At 41.3% G+C, this 18,268-nt stretch overlaps 1 protein-coding gene across 2 annotated transcripts in view; it reads right to left on the reverse strand.

Annotated features, from left to right (window-relative positions):
• Positions 1-288: 288 nt before the first annotated feature.
• The window catches only part of LOC130313961 (uncharacterized), a 58,467-nt gene continuing 40,487 nt past the window's right edge, over positions 289-18,268 (reverse strand). Inside the window, exons 2-5 of one of the 2 annotated variants that reach the window (XM_056552686.1) lie at positions 11,807-12,112; positions 11,122-11,265; positions 9,564-9,598; positions 289-2,161 (exon numbers count right to left, since the gene is read on the reverse strand). In XM_056552686.1, coding sequence (XP_056408661.1) covers positions 2,138-2,161; positions 9,564-9,598; positions 11,122-11,265; positions 11,807-12,112 — 509 coding nt within the window. In that variant the 3' untranslated portion in view covers positions 289-2,137. Of the gene's footprint in view, positions 2,162-9,563; positions 9,599-11,121; positions 11,366-11,806; positions 12,113-18,268 lie in introns of those variants that run through there. The other variant, XM_056552687.1, reaches the window with a different exon arrangement.

An 18,268-nucleotide genomic window follows, 5' to 3' on the forward strand; every position in this document is an offset into this window, starting at 1 on the left:
ACATATATATACATACATACATACATATATACATACATATATACATACATATATACATACATACATATATATATACATATATATATATATACATATATATATATACATATATATATACATATATATACAAATATATATATACACATATATATATATACATACATATATACATACATATATATACATATATATATATATATATACATATATATATACATACATACATACATACATACATATATGCATATATATATATATATATATATATATATATATAACACTGCTTCTAAAGCAGAGCTGGTGGACAGGAACTATGACTACCAGCTGTCAACAAGAGGGGTGAGAAGAGATATCTACAGAACCAGGCAAGTTTGCTGAAAAAGGCAAATTGCAAACCTGTTAAAATAATCTTTGAACACAACAATGAAAACAAAAGTGGAACAGAAAAACATATTTAGACAATCAGGGACAGGTGTTACTTTTTCAGTTAGGAACAAGTACTGTACATGCTAACCAATAAAATCGCTATACAATGATCAGATATCAGGTCTACACAGGCCGTTGGCAGAGTATTAGTACCTGACACTGCTCCTGACATGTTTGTTTTAATAACATTTTGTATTTCCAATTAAATAACAGATTCTGGAGCATATTGTCATTAAACTCTGCATTGCGTTCCTCTGTTATTTCTACTGACAATGTCTTATTTGTGTATTGGGGATGTGCCCCAACACAGTCTGACAGTGTTCAGATATTGTTGACAGTATCATACCTTGTAGGGTCAAATCAACAACAAGACTTATTGTAGGGTAATTGATTGATTTTACATATCGAGTTACATCTGCAGTTCACATGCAACTTTATGTATGGCTTTGTTTTATAGCTGTAGCTCCATAGTCGATTTTATTTACTAGCATAACAATAAAAACTCCATGTAGGCTAGACATTGTACATAAAGAAGGAATATTTCCAGGAGGAATAAAAGTGGAGCATTGCAATACTGACTTTTAAGTAAAGATGCTCTATGATTATTTCATGGAAAATCAAGGATTTATATGTTCCTCTATAATCCAGTTCCCTTTCTTTCCAGACCACTATAAAAACTTCTTCTGATGACTTTTGACATTGGCTTTCACAAAAATCCCCAGCTTCTACAGCAAAACAAAGAAATTCAGATGCCAAACCTTTTAATGGCCTGACCCCCTAAAAATACAGACCAAAGACTAGATCACCTAAAAAACATTCAGACCCCCCACCAGATCCCCCATAAAATTACAGAACCCCAAACCTAAACCCCTGAAAAATACAGACCCAAGACCAGACCACTAAAAAAAATTACAGATCCCAAGAGCAGACCACTTACAAATACAAACCCCAGATCCTTTACAAAATACAGACCCACAGCCTGACACATTATACCCTGAAAAATACAGTCTGCAGACCAGACCACTTAAAAAATACAGAGGCCTAGAAAAATATAATACTTCAGACCAAAACCCCTAAAAAAAAAACTGACCACAAATGAACAGACCAGATCACCTAAACAAATACAGACCACCAGACCTGACCCCCTGAAAAACACAGACCCCAGACCAGACCTCCCTAAAAAGTGTAGCCCCCAGACCAGATTCCTTTAACTAATACAGACCCTCTAAAAATTCAGCCCAGAGATCAGATTACAGTCAGCTGCCATGCCCCCTCCCATAGACTTGCATTGAGGGGGCATGGCCTGACGACATGAGGGGACATGGCCGACCCCCGCAGCGCGTTCACAGTGTTTGGAATGCACAGTGGACCAACACCAGCAGATGACATGGCTCCCCAAATCATAGTAATTGGGGGGGGGGGGGGCTTAGGGGTTTTCAAGAGCTGTAAGTCGTCATCATCATAGCACTTATAACAAATCACGGCTTCAACTATCTTGCTTTGTATGTAATGAGTCTCTCTCATATATTGGTTTCACCTTTTAAGTTGCATTACTGAAATAAATTAACTTTGCACAATATTCAAATTTTTTCGAGTTTAACCTGTAATACAGTTCTCTAGGACAACATGGTTTAAATACATTGGGCACGGAGTAAAAAAAAAATAAAATTAAGATTGATGGCTCCAAAATAAATTTTTTAATGATGCTTCATTATTTTACTGCAGCGTAAGTCACCTGAAAAATCAGAAATAAGAAAATTAACAATAATTACACTTACAAATAGAAAAATGTATGGCAATTGCTGTAAGTTTAAATAAATAACAGTAAAAAGGGAATGTCAGCTATTAAGGGCATTTTTCATCAATATATTTACACCACACCACACATATTTTTTTATGTTTTTCTGCTTTCATAAAACTCTCTTGTTAAATGAAAGCTAAACTCTGGTTGGTTGTTACTGGCAAAAAAAAAAAAAAAAAAAAAAAAACAGCTTGATAAATCACCTTTAATTTTTTTTATTATTTTATTTGCTTTGCATAGCAATATAACTTGTTTTTTCTAACTATGGAGCTGTGTGATGGTTCATTTTTTGCATACTGATCTGTAACTTTTACTGGTAACATTTGGAGAAACATTACACTTGTTTACTGCTTTTTGAAGATGGCTAAAACAGCAAATGTTTTTTGTTTATTACAAATTATACAAATTATGTAAATAAAAAAATAAAAAATGAAAGCCATTTTATATTTTGTAAGGAATTTTTTTTAGGTTCCCTAGGGGGCTTCAATATGCAGTTGCTTTAATGCTTATACAGTTTTCTGTAATACATATGTCAAACTGGCAATGTTCTATTCGAAACTCCATAGGCAGGCTGTACTATGATTTCTAGAGATGAGCGAACTTACAGTAAATTCGATTCGTCACGAACTTCTCGGCTCGGCAGTTGATGACTTTTCCTGCATAAATTAGTTCAGCTTTCCGGTGGGCTGGAAAAGGTGGATACAGTCCTAGGAGACTCTTTCCTAGGACTGTATCCACCTTTTCCAGCCCACCGGAGCACCTGAAGGCTGAACTAATTTATGCATGATTTCTATCAAGGTAGTCACAAAAGGTTTTCAGAAGGACCCAAGAAGTGTACATGGGATTACTTTTGGTGGGATGTAAAAAAAAAATATATTTTTCTACAGTTGTTTTTAACCCCTTAAAGACCAGGCCATTTTACACCTTAGGACCAGAGCGTTTTTTGAACATCTGACCACTGTCACTTTAAGCATTAATAACTCTAAGACGCTTTTACCTATCATTCTGATTCCGAGATAGTTTTTTCGTGACATATTCTACTTTTATGTTATTGGTAAAATTTTGTCGATACTTGCATCGTTTCTTAGTGAAAAATTCCAAAATTTGATGAAAAAATTGAAAATTTTGCATTTTTCTAACTTTGAAGCTCTCTGCTTGTAAGGAAAATGGATATTCCAAATATTTTTTTTTATTCACATATACAATATGTCTACTTTATATTTTCATCATAAAATTTACGAGTTTTTACTTTTGGAAGACACCAGAGGGCTTAAAAGTTCAGCAGCAATTTTCCAATTTTTCACAAAATTTCCAAAATCAAAATTTTTCAGGGACCAGTTCAGTTTTGAAGTGGATTTGAAGGGTCTTCATATTAGAAATACCCCATAAATGACCCCATTATAAAAACTGCACCCCCCAAAGTATTCAAAATGACATTCAGTCAGCGTTTTAACCCTTTAGGTGTTTCACAGGAATAGCAGCAAAGTGAAGGAGAAAATTCACAATCTTCATTTTTTTACACTTGCATGTTCTTGTAGACCCAATTTTTGAATTTTTACAAGGGGTAAAAGGAGAAAATGTATACTTATATTTGTAGCCCAATTTCTCTCGAGTAAGCACATACCTCATATGTCTATGTAAAGTGTTCGGCGGGCGCAGTAGAGGGCTCAGAAGCGAAGGAGCGACGAGGGGATTTTGGAGAGTACGTTTTTCTGAAATGGCTTTTGGGGGGCATGTTGCCTTTAGGAAGCCCCTATGGTGCCAGAACAGGAATGGCATACCATTTTGGAAACTAGACCCCTTGAGGAACATAACAAGGAATAAAGTGAGCCTTAATACCCCACAGGTGTTTCACGACTTTTGCATACGTAAAAAAAAAAAAAATTTTTCACTAAAATGTGTGTTTCCCCCCCAAATTTCACATTTTTGCAAGGGTTAATAGCAGAAAATACCCCCCAAAATTTGTAACCCCATCTCTTCTGAGTATGGAGGTACCCCATAAGTTGACCTGAAGCGCACTACGGGCGAACTACAATGCTCAGAAGAGAAGGAGTCATATTTGGCTTCTTGAGAGCAAATTTTGCTCGGGGGGCATGTCACATTTAGGAAGCCCCTATGGTGCCAGGACAGCAAAATAACCCCCACATGGCATACCATTTTGGAAACTAGACCCCTTGAGGAATGTAACAAGGGGTACAGTGAGCATTTACCCCCCACTGGTGTCTGTCAGATCTTTGGAACAGTGGGCTGTACAAAATTTTTAATTTGCACAGCCCACTGTTCCAAAGATCTGTCAGACACCAGTGGGGGGTAAATTCTCACTGCATCCCTCATTACATTCTGTGAGGGGTGTAGTTTCTGAAATGGGGTCACATGTGAGGTTTTGTTTTTTTTGCGTTTGTCAAAACCGCTGTAACAATCAGCCAGCCCTGTGCAAATCACCTCAAATGTACATGGTGCACTCTCCCTTCTGGGCCTTGTTGTGCGCCCCCAGAGCACTTTGCGCCCACATATGGGGTATCTCCGTAGTCGGGAGAAATTGCATAACAAATTTTGGGGGGCGTTTTTCCCTTTTACCTCTTGTCAAAATGAAAAGTATGGGGCAACACCAGCATGTTAGTGTAAAACATTTTTTCTTTTACACTAACATGCTGGTGTAGACCCCAACTTCACCTTTTCATAAGGGGTGAAAGGAGAAAAAGCCCCCCCAAAATTTGTTAGGCAATTTCCCCGAGTACGGCGATACCCCATATGGGACCCTAAACTGTTGCCTTGAAATACGACAGGGCTCCAAAGTGAGAGCACCATGCGCATTTGAGGCCTGAATTAGGGATTTGCATAGGGGTGGACATAGAGGTATTCTATGCCAGTGATTCCCAAACAGGGTGCCTCCAGCTGTTGCAAAACTCCCAGCATGCCTGGACAGTCAACGGCTGTCCGGCAATACTGAGAGTTGTTGTTTTGCAACAGCTGGAGGCTCCATTTTGGAAACAGTGGCGTACCAGACGCTTTCATTTTTATTAGGGAGGGGAGGGGGGCTGTGTAGAGGTATGTGTTTATGTAGTGTTTTTTTACTTTTTATTTTATTTTGTGGTAGTGTAGTGTAGTGTTTTTAGGGTACAGTCACACGGGCAGGGGGTTACAGCGAGTTTTAGCTGCCACGCAAAATTTGCTGCATCGCAAACTTGCAGCCTGATACTCACTGTAAGCCCCCTGCCCATGTGAATGTACCCTGTACATTCACAGGGGGGGGGGGGGGGGGACCTCCAGCTGTTGCAAAACCACAACTCCCAGCATGCACAGTCCATCAGTGCATGCTGGTAGTTCTAGTTTTGCAACAGCTGGATGCACACGGGTTGGGAAACACTGAGTTAGGAAGCAGACAATGTTTCCCAACCAGTGTGCCTCCAGATGTTGCAAAACCACAACTTCCAAACATTCTCAGGCATGCTGGGAGTAGTAGTTCGGCAACATCTTTAGAGCCAGATGTTGCCAAACTACAACTCCCAGCATGCTTGGAGTTGTAGTTTGCAACATCTGGAGGACTACAGTTTGCAGACCACTAATACAGTGGCTCCCAATCTGTGCCCTTCCAGATGTTGCAAAACTACAACTCCCAGTATGCCAAAACTGTCCAGGCATGCTGGGAGTTGTAGTTCTGCAACATCTGAAGGGCCAGATGTTACAGAACTACAACTCCCAGCATGCCTGGACAGTAAGGGCATGCTGAGGATGTGTAGTTTTGCAACATCTGGAAGGGCACAGTGGTCTCCAAACTCTGGACCTCCAGATGTTGCAAAACTACAACTCCCAGCATGCCCAGACGCCAAGGGCTGTCTGGGCATGCTGGGAGTTGTAGTATACAGGGTCCCATTACAGCAATGCATGTCGCTTTACGGCGACGTGCATTGCTGTAAAGGGCCCGACCGTGGCTGAAGATCAACTCACCTGTCGCCGCTGCCGCCGTCTCCGCCGCCGGGATCCGGGTCTTCAGGGAAGAGGTAAGTACCGGGGCCGGGCCCCAGCACTCCCCCGTCCCCCACCGCGTCCTCTGGTCTTCCTCCCGTCCTCTCTAGACTTCAAGGGGCCGGGCAGGGCGGGAGGAAGTAACCGTTAACTAACCGACCAATCGCAGGGGATCGGAGGAGGTGGCAGGCTTGCCACCTCGCTCCTAGGCTCCAGCATGGTCCTGGCTGTCTGTGACCGCCGGGATCATGCAAAATTACCGGGCGGTCGGGTCCCAGAGACCTGATCAGCCCGGTATCGCCGCAGATCGCAAGGGCGATTTCCCCTACGTGGCCCCCCTCGGCCTACGTGGCCTACGTGGCCCCCCTCGGCATTTGCCCTGGATGCCTGCTGAAGGATTTCAGTAGGCACCCGGTTCCGATCTCTGCTCGGCGAGCGGCAGAGACCGGAAAACGCCATGACGTTGTGGAATGTCATTGGAGCCCAGGGTGCCATGACGTTCCACAACGTCATTGGTCCTTAAGAGGTTAAAGTGTTTTAATACATTGACACCTCATGGTGAATGTCATTAATTTAAGGCTTCTTTCACACTACGAAATTCTCCGTTTTTAAACATCCGTAAGAGGTTCCGTCTGAAAACCAGCTGAAAACGGCAGTAACAAAATCCTATACGTCCGTTAGAAAATTCCATTATAGTCTATGGGATTTTATAATAGCAGTTTGAACCTGTTATAGTCCGTTATTGATAACGGACGTTAATTTGTCGCGGAAGATAGTACGGAAGAAAAAAGTTCATGAACTATTTTCTTCCGAAATATCTTCCGTCACAAAATAACGTCCATTATCAATAACGGACTATAACGGGTTCAAACGGCTATTAGAAAAATCCCATAGACTATAATGGGATTTTCTAACGGACGTATAGGATTTTGTTACTGACATTTTCAGTTGGTTTTCAGACGGAACTTCTTACTGATGTTTAAAAACAGAGAATTTTGTAGTGTGAAAGATGCCTTAGTGTTTAGTTCATTATTAAATATACATATGAATACTCTGATCCCTGCTCAATGGCTACTTCTATTTTTCACCCTGCATTTGAATTGCTTTCTGTTCATTACACTATTGACCATGTTTTATGTGTAAATGTTTATTCAAAACCTTAATTAACTCTTTAGAAAAGGAAAAATAATACATATAAGTAGCCTTGCTGTGGATAAATAGCCTTGCAGAGGAAAAGTTGACCAGTTGCGGATAGCAACCAGATCGCTTCTCTCATTTAAGAAAAAAGCCTCTGAAAAATAAAAGTAGCAATCTGATTGGTTGCTATGGGCAACTGGTCAACTTTTTTCTCTACGCAGGTTTTGATAAATCTCCCACAGTTACTATGTTGTAGATTTATCAATCAAAACCTGTCCAAAGGAAAAGCTGCCCAGTTGCCCATAGCAACCAATCAGATCGCTTCTTTCATTTTTGAAAAGGCCTCTGAAAAATGAAAGAAGCAATCTGATTGGTTGCTATTGGCAACTCATCAACTTTTCCTCTGGACAGGTTTTGATAAATCTCCCCCTATGTAACCATTTTAGATTGTCTGCTGCACTAACGTTTGATCACTTTGGGGGGAGAATAATTAAAGGAATTGCTCATAGCAACCAATCAGATTGCTTCTTTAAATATTATAAAGGAATCTGAAAAATAAAAGAAGAACTGATTGGCTGCTGTTGGCAACTGGTCAAATTTTCCTATGCACAGATTTTGATAAATCTTCCCCATAGTTACTACAGTATGGAACTAGGTCCATAGCAAGGCCATTTATATATTTTTTTTATTACTTTCAAATAAAATTGGATTTATTTTGTTAAACTTTTTTTTTTATTGTTTAATTTTGTCTAGCTATTTTTAATCCCACTAGGGGACCATGGTGGCCTATGTCTTTGTTTATAGCCTATAAAGGTTTTAAAGGCCTAGAATAAAATTTTCCGTGCAACATTTTGACTGGAAAGCGAGAAAAGCAAGTTTTCCAAAAATTAACTACGTAGTAATAATTTTAAAATGGACTACGGGTAGTCAGGTATTTATTAATTGCGACAGTCGCAACTGCACAAAGAAAAAGTCGCAACAGGGTTAAAAATTGACAAAATTTACTCCAGCTCAAACATGGAGCAGAAAAAGCTACTACCAAAGTAAAAAAGGAAAAATTGCTTATGTGAAAGAAAATTATCAACAGGCTGAAACCAGTTGATAAATAAGTCACACATAAGCAAAAAAAAAAAAGTAAGGAAAAAATTACTAAAAAAGAATACATAAGCAAACATTGATAAATGTCCCTCTATATCTCTGACCACTGCAAGTCAAAAATCACTTTTTGCTTTGGTAAGCAAGATTTTTCTAGGACACTGCAAAATCAAAAATTCGCAGAAAAAAAAGAGAGTAGTGGCAAGTGCGACTTTTTTGCGACAATTTTAAGCAAAAAACCTACTAAATGCTTTGATAAATGTCCCCCATAGAGAAAAAGAAACACACCCGTACATCCACAATTTGTATTTTGATCTACTTGCTTCTCAGCATAAATTCAAACACTAAGGCTAGGTTCAGACTATGGAATTTCCACCTGCAATTCTGCTTTGAAATTGCAGGCGGAAATTCCGTTTGCTAAAATGTACTGTATAGTGAATGGGTTTCCGTTCACAAATTCACACTTTGGAATTTGTGAAGCGCAATTTGTGAATGGAAAATCCGCTTGGAAATTTCCGCCTGAAGAAAGGGGTTGCTCTTTCTTCAGGTGGAAATCCGCGCGGAACACATTGTAGTCTACTGGAGACTGCAGTGTCCGCACGGTCCTAGCGCCGACTGATTCAGTCAGCGCTGGCCGCATTCGGAATCTCCGGGCGTAAATTTTCTGCCTGGAGATTCCGTAGTCTGAACCTAGCCTAACAGGTAGGGTATCCTTCTAGCATTCTCCCAGCCCTCTGGCAGGGAGCACTTGGTAGGTATTCACATTGGTCATTGTTACTGTGATGCTTTGCCTGTGGGGTGGTGTGGCCTGGAGCCAGGGGCTTGGTCGGGCAGCAGTGGGGCTGCCAGGCCACTGGATCGCTTCCCCCCTGTGGGCATGGTGTTGCGGTGGTGGTGGCGAGTGGGCTTGTACTTTTTTATCAAAATGTATACTAACAACCTGTTAATGTTTGAAGTGTTTGCTGGGAAGCATGTAGATCAAAATACAAATTGTGGATGTGCGGCTGTTTTTCTTTTTCTCTATGCATTTTACAAACATACATGTATTATACGGCATTCTGCACAAATTCACTAACACAGATAAGACACTCATGTTCAGCATTAAAAGGGTTAAAAGTAAAAGTATTTTCATACTTACCGATTCATCTTCAGGACAAAATCTCACATGGCGCTCTGAAAATAATAGAAAAAAAAATGTATGTGACAAAATGTTTACTAGCATATAATGGCCAAGAAAATGCGTCATAACATTTTTATAATATTTAGTTTTTTTTGTTATGTATATTGAATTTAATGGAGTAGTGCAGTGAAATATAATCATCCTTTGGATAGGGGATAAATCATAGATCGCGGGGGGTCTGACCGCTGGAACCCCCTGTGATCTCCAAAACGGGGCCTCAGCGATTGTAATTGACAGTAATGATGAGGGAATGTGGCTGCCATTTTATAGAAGGCACTCTGGTTGTCACTGTTCTCTGGGAATTTTGTATGTCACTGCAATAGTGGTCTATATTGCCATCACTTCTATATGGATGTTATACATAGGAGAGGGGTTGGGGTTTGAAACCTAACCCCTTTATGACCCAGCTATTTTTTTTATTTCTGGCTTGCCTTTTTTCTCCTCACCTTCTAAGACACATAGCTTTTTTTATTTTTCACTGACAGAGTTGTATTAGGGCTTATTTTTTGCGGGACAAGTTGTTCTTTCCATTGGTACCCTTTTTTTTAAATATTACATAACGTATAACGAAGCCAGAATAAAGTTATATGTAGGGCAAAAATTATAATAATTATATATATATATATATATATATATATATATATATATATATATATGTGTGTATATATATGGAATTGTACAATTTTTGGGGGCAATAATCTTTCCAGAGTTCACAATATGGTAAAACTGACATGCAACCTTTATTCTATGGGTCAGTATGATTCCAATAATACCAAAACGTTTCCTTTTCCTTTTATGGTTAAGATATATTTGAAAGAAAAAAAAGGAAATCATTTCTAACTTTTTTTTTCCACCTACGGAGCTGTGTTTATTTTTTGCACCATGAGCTGTTGTTTTTACTGGTATCACTTTTTGTGTAGTTCTGGCCCCATATTTATTACATGTTTTTTGGGATGTGATGCAACCAGAAATTTGCAATTTTGGTGTTTGAAATTTTTTACCAATTAATTCATTGACTGTGTGGGATCAGGAATGTAGAAATGTAATAGTTCGGATAATAGCGCACGTGGCAATACCAAATATGTGTTTGTTTGTTTGTTTTTTACAGTGTTTTATAAAAAAAATGGTAAAGGGGATGATGAAAATTTTTATTGGGCGAGGGATTTTTCTTTTTACACTTTTAAAATCTATTTTTTTCCCCTAGCAACCCATCACCCCCCACGATTACATCGGTGGTGGGGCTATGGGACCACTAGACACTAGGGAATAGCAGCATTTAATGTTCAAATGCTTTAATCTGTATAGATCACTGTATTTAACCAGTTAAATTATGGACTTTGGACGAATATCTGATGTTCGTCTTTACCGGCAGATGTTAGCTGCTGATTTCCCCTTTATCATTGCACAATTCTATAATAGGATACTTGACATGAAAAATTTAACCTAGACTGGAGTCACAATTAGAAGACATGTATCTAACGAGAGGTTTTCTGCCAACATTTTATGGAAGACGTACCTTGTCGAGTGTCTTGGCGAGGAGCATCTTTAGACAAATTTCTTCGTCTGATGGCAAGAATAATCTGATGTATAACGATGATTAAGATAATGATGGGTAATCCCACATACAGTACAATATAACAGTCACTGGCTGATGTCTCAGCTGAAACAAAAAGAATAGTAAAAAATTGAGAACTCTTCTATGGCCAATCTACTGGGAAAGACCTTTAGCCATCTCATCAACATCTTGCTTCTTGGGGTTCCTTAAAGACAAGATATATTGTGCTTCTAATTACAAAGGCTTCTACAGCTTCTCCTTATTTAGTAAAGTCTACTCCAGACCAACATTTGGTTTTCAAGTCCACAATTCTGTACTAATAGCTTTGGGACCAAATAATCAAACAACATAGGATTTATTTATCGCCTATGAGCATGGAGACAACTAGTTTTGTGTAGGAAGTATATACATGAAATAATGCTATACGTGGAATCAAAAATCTATCCGTTATTTTATCTTTAACTGTAGATGGGTTGAAACTAAAGATTGCAATGGTTGCAAATTCTTGGAGGGTTTTAGGTTGGAATCTTGCTGATGTAATGGTTTTAAAATACATTACAGGGGTATTCCCACCTCAGACATTGATGTTATTAAATATTTTAATGTTCTGATTGGTGGGTGTCTTAGTGGTTGGATACCTTCTTACCATCACTTCCTGCTGATTTTTCTGTGAAATTTGAGGAGATCATTTCACCAGTTTTTCGCTCCTTTATGTAACAAGTAATTTCTAAATTTTGAATAGTTTCAGACATAACCAGTAAGCTCCTTAAACTCCCATCTGAATCAAGAGTCATCCAGCCTTCTTTCCTTGTCCCATTCAAGGTCCATTCAATGGAATGCCATTGCTTTGTCCAGTTAAAAGCAACACACAGGAGGACAACTGACTTTGAGCCTTCATTATTGTCAGCCACTGATGAAAGTATCGACAAGGTAGGTTTCTTTGGATATTGCTCTGAAAAAAAGATTAAAATAATTAGGAACATCATTTAAAATTATAGAAAAAGCTCCTGACCCTTTTTTCTCCCCAAAAGTGTAACTTAAGGCTCACGGTCCCAAAAATCTTACTAAAAAGCCAGTGCATTTATAATCTGCAAGCAGGAGACCACAGGAGTTCTACGTCCAATTGTAGAAATCAATGGCAGGGAGGTATCCTCCACTGAGACTGAGTAGAGGTCATCAGTAACCTAAAGGCAGTGGAGTATACTGAGTCGTATGGAAGCATCTGTACTGCCAGGTTAGAGTTTAGTTGCTCAATACAAATAAATAATTGAGAGTGTATTGTTGGTTTATGAACAGCAAACAGAAGGCCGGCACTTCAAAAGGAGCACAGGTGTAGCTAGATACATGCGGACCAAGCTGACAGGGTGGGAACCAAATACGGGACCTGCAGCGGTGCAGACACTGATAGAGTGAGGCAATTATCTTGGGTGGAGGAACAAAGAATGTCGCACTCACCAATCCAGGATAAAACTTCTTTATTGAAGACTAGTCAGCATAGTGGCAGTGTCTCCACGGGACGGATGGTATCTGTTTCGTTTGCTGAGCACACTTCATCTGCCGACGCTCACAGTTGGGCGTGGGGGAGGAGGCTATATCCACACCTGCACAGGTGGGGCTTACAACACGTGATATTAAAGTGAGTAATCAAATAATACACAAAACATTACAAAAATTAACTCAAATAATTTCTATCATTGAGTCCTATAGGACTCAAGGTTTCTAATTTAATTATCCACCTTGCCTTGCATTGCAAGAGTTGGATTCCACAATCGCCTCCATTCTTGGGAGGGTTAATAATTTGCAGGCCAGCAAGCTTTAAACAACTGCAATCTCCATTGTGGAATTATTTTATGTGGGTAATGAGTTGTGTGGCACCAGGTCCAGAATGGACAGAATAAAAAGGTTCCCCTTTACGGGTAAAAAGGTGTCTAATGGTTTTTCCCACATAAAAGAATCCGCAAGGACAAATGATGACATACACTAGTGGATCGACAGGTTATAAATTGATTAATGTACCAGAACTTACAAATTGCTGAAGATATCCTAGAACTTAGGTTGGAATTAGCAAAAGAGAAACAAAATCTTGATGGGGTATCTGTATTTGATTTGTGAATAGTACGTTTAGGTTGAAGTCGTTTTTCACAAGGGACCAGCTCAATACGTGCAAAGGCAACATCAATGACATTTTCTGGATAATTTCTGGCTAGAAGTCTATTTTTTTATTCTTATTGAAAGAACAAAAGGTGAGAGACTATCCGATGGCGCCTTCCTGAATAACTCAAAATTGCCGTGAGTTTAAACAAGGCAATTTTATTGGAAATAGTGCACTATTTCCAATAAAATTTCCTTGTTTAAACTCACGGCAATTTTGAGTTATTCAGGAAGGCACCATCGGATAGTCTCTCACCTTTTGTTCTTTTAATACTTTCAACACCGGACTGAGAAGTTACGGGAATCGGACACCGAGGCTGCCACCAGTCATCGACTTGAGCGAGTTTACATGTCATCTCAGGTGTTGTACTCTTAGTACAACACCACACGGTAAGGTGCAATTTATCCATACACCTTTCTTGTTCATCCCGCAGTATTACACCAGGAGCGCACCTCTTTTCTTTTTATAATTGTTCTATTTTTTAATTCTTGGCACTGTGAAAGAAAGGAATCGGCTCTGCGACAGAACCCCTGTCCGGGATCGGCTCTGCGACAGAACCCCTGTCCCAGTATCTTGAGTGGCTACTTAAACCCTTATTAAGTTCTATGCCCACTTACGTAAAAGACACAGGTGACCTGCTGCAGCAGTTACAGTCTTTCTCCTGGAGTGATAGCTACCATCTTGCATCTATCAACGTTGAATCCCTGTACACCTGCATCCCTCATGATGCGGGTGTACAGGCTATTTGCAAACTCCTTTTCAACTTGGAAAAAACTCTGAATTAATTTCCTTTCTGAGTGAAGCCCTTATGTTTATTCTTTCCCATAATGAGTTTAAGTTTGAGGACAGATGGTATAGGCAGGTGACCGCCACTGCTATGGGCACGCCGGTCTCCTGTACCTATGTACATCTTTTTCTTTTCATTTTTGAGTGTAACTATGTTTTTTGTTAGTAACGTTAAGCTTTTTATTAGGTACGTCGATGACGTCCTCATCGCATGGTAGGGCACTCGTGACAGGTTTGAGGAATTTGTCGCATATCTAAATTTCAATAATGTCAACATGCCTTCCACATCTAACTTCGGAGATCAATAGCTAGAATTCTTAGATGTCCTTATAAAAATTACGCACAACTCTATCACAACCCAAGGTTTCCGTAAACCGATTGCTAAAAACACATTATTGGAATACCACAGTTCCCATCCAATCCACACAACAAAGAGTATACCATAGTGACAATTTCTTAGATTGAAACGCATAAATAGTAGCAGAAATTCCTTTCTTTCACAGTGCCAAGAATTAAAAAATAGATCCAGAAAATGTTATTGATGATGCCTTTGCACGTAGTGAGAAGGTCCCTCGTGAAAAACTACTTCAACCTAAACGTACTATTCACAAATCAAATACAGATACCCCATCAAGATTTTGTTCCTCTTTTGCTAATTCCAACCTAAATTCTAGGATATCTTCAGCAATTTGCAGGTTTTGGTACATACTTGAATCCGAACCAGAGATTGGAGTGTAGCTGTCAGGAAGCCCCTAGTCACCCATCGCCGAACTACCTCTCTGGGTGATGCCCTCGCGTCACCTATGTTAGATGTTAATAAACACTCCACATGGTTGGAGAAGAGGACCCCCAGAGGGAACTTTGCATATGGTAACTGTAATTCTGTCCACAAGTCCACAACATCAAGTCCAGAACAGTTAAACTCGGAGGGTATACTCACGTTATTAATCAATTTATAACCTGTTGATCCATTTATTTAGTGCATGGCCTTGCAGATTCTTTTATGTGGGAAAAACCATTAGACACCTTGTTACCCGTATACGGAACATTTTTATTATGTCCGTCCTGGACATGGTGCCCCACGACTCATTGCCCACATAAAAGTATTCCACAATGGAGATTGCAGTTGTTTGCCGGCCTGCAAGTTATTAAAGGGGTACTCCGCTGCCCTGCTTCCGGAGCTCCGCTCCCCAGCGTCCGGAAGTTTATTGTTCTGAATGCTGTGTGCAGGCTTCTGTGTTCAGGGCCGCCCCACGTGATGTCACGAGGGGGCGGGCGTGGTGTCACAAGGGGCGGCCCTGAACACGGAAGCCCGCACACAGCATTCGGAACAATAAACTTCCGGACGCTGGGGAGTGGAGCTCCGGAAGCAGGGCAGCGGAGTACCCCTTTAACCCTCCCAAGAATGGAGGAGATTGTGGAATCCAACTCTTGCAATGCGAGGCAAGGTGGATAATTAAATCAGAAACCTTGGGTCCTATAGGACACAATGATAGAAATAATTTTAGTAAATTTTTGTAATGTTTTTTGTATTGCTTACTTTTGTATAACATGTTGTAAGCCCCACCTGTGCAGATGTGGATATAGTTTCCTCCCCCACGCCCAACTGTGAGCGTTGGCAGACAAAGTGTGCTCAGCACACGAAACGGATACCATCCATCCCGTTTAGACGCTCCCACTATGCTGATCCGTACACCCGCTAACTAGTCTTAAATAAAGAAGTTTTATCCTGGACCGGTCAGTGCGACATTCTTTGTTCCTCTAAACAACAAAGACCCCCGAGAATTCCAGGGCAATGGTATGAACAACAACTTTTAGGGGTGCCCCCCTAAAAGGGGTTAACCCTAAAACTCGAAATCCCCCCTTCTATAAAACTTTAATGCTTTATTCAGTTCATTAAAATAAATGAAGACAAAAAAACGTGTAAAGTGCTGTTTAAAAACACAGCCTATGCTCAAGTAGATTACTGTGTATGTCCAAATGAGTATTGCGTAACTCTGTTGTAGTTAGCAATATGCTATGGACTTGCACACTTAGTTTAAGCTGGCATTTGCCGCTGCTGTTAAAATTTAGGTGCTTGCCATCCGCCACCCCCCCCCCCCTCGTGTTGTGTCAGACTACGCTGACTTTATCAAGGGAGTCCAGCTAATGGCCGCGATGTTTGGTTACTGACGTGTATCTTGAGCGCATCAAGAACGTATCAGTTACAACCAATCCCAACCTGACACGTGTGCATCCTGTTTGGTATAGGCCGATGCTAGTTACGCACGTCTGGTGTGACGTGATGACATCGGCAGACGTGTATACCGTGCGCCGCGCATGGTAAAAACTTCTTTGGAATTTAATTATGCCCGCATCATTGCGCATGTGCTGCACATGCGCCGAAACTTATGTTTCATTCTGGCAAGAGCCGATGATCTGCGCAAGTCCCGCATTGACTCAAGCATGACCGCTGACTTGTTTGAGTTTGAGTGTTTGAGTGCCGGCACAGGGCATAAACATGAGCAGAATGCAGAAGGCATACCCAGTAAATACAAAATAGAATGCCGTAGATACAGTAAACATATGAGCAAGACAACACAATCATCTATTTTGCTCATGTTTATGCCCTGCGCAAGAGCAATAGACTACTGCGCCAACACTCAAACATTAAGTCAGTGGTCATGCGCGAGTCAATGCGGGACTTGCGAAGATCATCGGCTCTTGCCAGAATGAAACATAAGTTCCGGTGCGGGCATGATGAAATTCCAAAGAAGTTTTTCCGCATGCGCGGTGCACGGTATACACGTCTGCCGATGTCATCAAGTCACACCAGACGTGCGTAACTAGCATTGGCCGATACCAAACAGGATGCACACGTTTCAGGTTGTGATTGGTTGTAACTGATACGTTCTTGATGCGCTCAAGATACACGTCAGTAACCAATCATATTCACTGCTTTTACATTCACTAGAGGTAGAGAGCGCTCACTCTGTAAAGCACTCACATATGAAAGATAAAGGGGACAGGGGATAGGCGTGGCGGTCCCGGGGCATAGCGAATTCCTGGCCATGCCTATCCGACTGTCAGTATCTGCAAATAAAAGCATTTTTTGGGATAATGAAAGCCGTAATAAGAGAGATAAGAGTAAGGCTGGATACATATTGTACACAACATACACAGACTGTGGTTAGGTTATATGCCCCAAACCTCATGACAGTTGCGCTTTAACCCCTTGGTACCCATACAGTAACCGGCCATGTATATACATGGCTGGTTACTAAATACTCTTGTCACAGCGAGCGCTCCGGTCTCATCCTCCGGACCGGAGCGCCCGCTGCCTGTGTCCTCCGTGCTGGGGTCCCGGCGTATCCCGGTCAAAGACACTGACCGGGAGCGCGGGTCTCACTGTGGCAGGGACGCAGCTAGCGTGGCGGCTGGTCCTCGCTCACGTGCTGCGTCCCTGTTCATTTCACCTGCTCCCCGCGCAGCGCTCCTTTCTCCTGGGTCCCGGCGCGTGCGGCCACGCTTTCTAGGGCGCGCGCGTGCCGGCTTAAGTAAATTTAAAAGGCCAGCGCACCGGTAATTGGTGCGCTGGTTCCACACCTCCCATTGTGATTTCCCAATAAAAGGCACCTGCCCCTTCCTGCCCCTGCCGGATCTTTGTGCCTTGTGCCTCTGAGAAAGCGTTCCCTACAGTGATAATAGCCTTGCCAGTTGTCGTACCCATTGCTATATATATAAAATCCCATCCCTTCCCCAATATCGCGCCACACCCCTACCCCTTAATTCCCTGGTTGAACTTGATGGACATATGTCTTTTTTCGACCGTACTAACTCCTTACTCGCCTGTGAACCCTTGCTGCCTGCCCTGACCTCTGCTACGTCCGACTACGCTCTTGCCTGCTCCCTGTGTACCACGCCATATCAGCCACCAGAGAGGTTGAGTTGCTACTGGAGGATACGACCTGGTGGTTACCGCCGCAGCAAGTCCATCCCGCCTTGCGGCGGACTCTGGTAAAAACCAGTAACCACTTAGAACCGGTCCCCTGGTACAACTCGCGTCATCACCTCTCTGGTTCAGAGGATCCACTACCAGTCCTGCCGGTACGTGACAGTAAGATCCGGCCATGGATCCCGCTGATGTTCCTCTGCCAAGTCTAGCGGACCTCACCTCCATTGTGGCCCAGC

The sequence above is a fragment of the Hyla sarda genome, unplaced genomic scaffold (assembly GCF_029499605.1).
Source record: "Hyla sarda isolate aHylSar1 unplaced genomic scaffold, aHylSar1.hap1 scaffold_18, whole genome shotgun sequence".
In the NCBI taxonomy this organism is placed as follows: Eukaryota; Metazoa; Chordata; class Amphibia; order Anura; family Hylidae; genus Hyla; species Hyla sarda.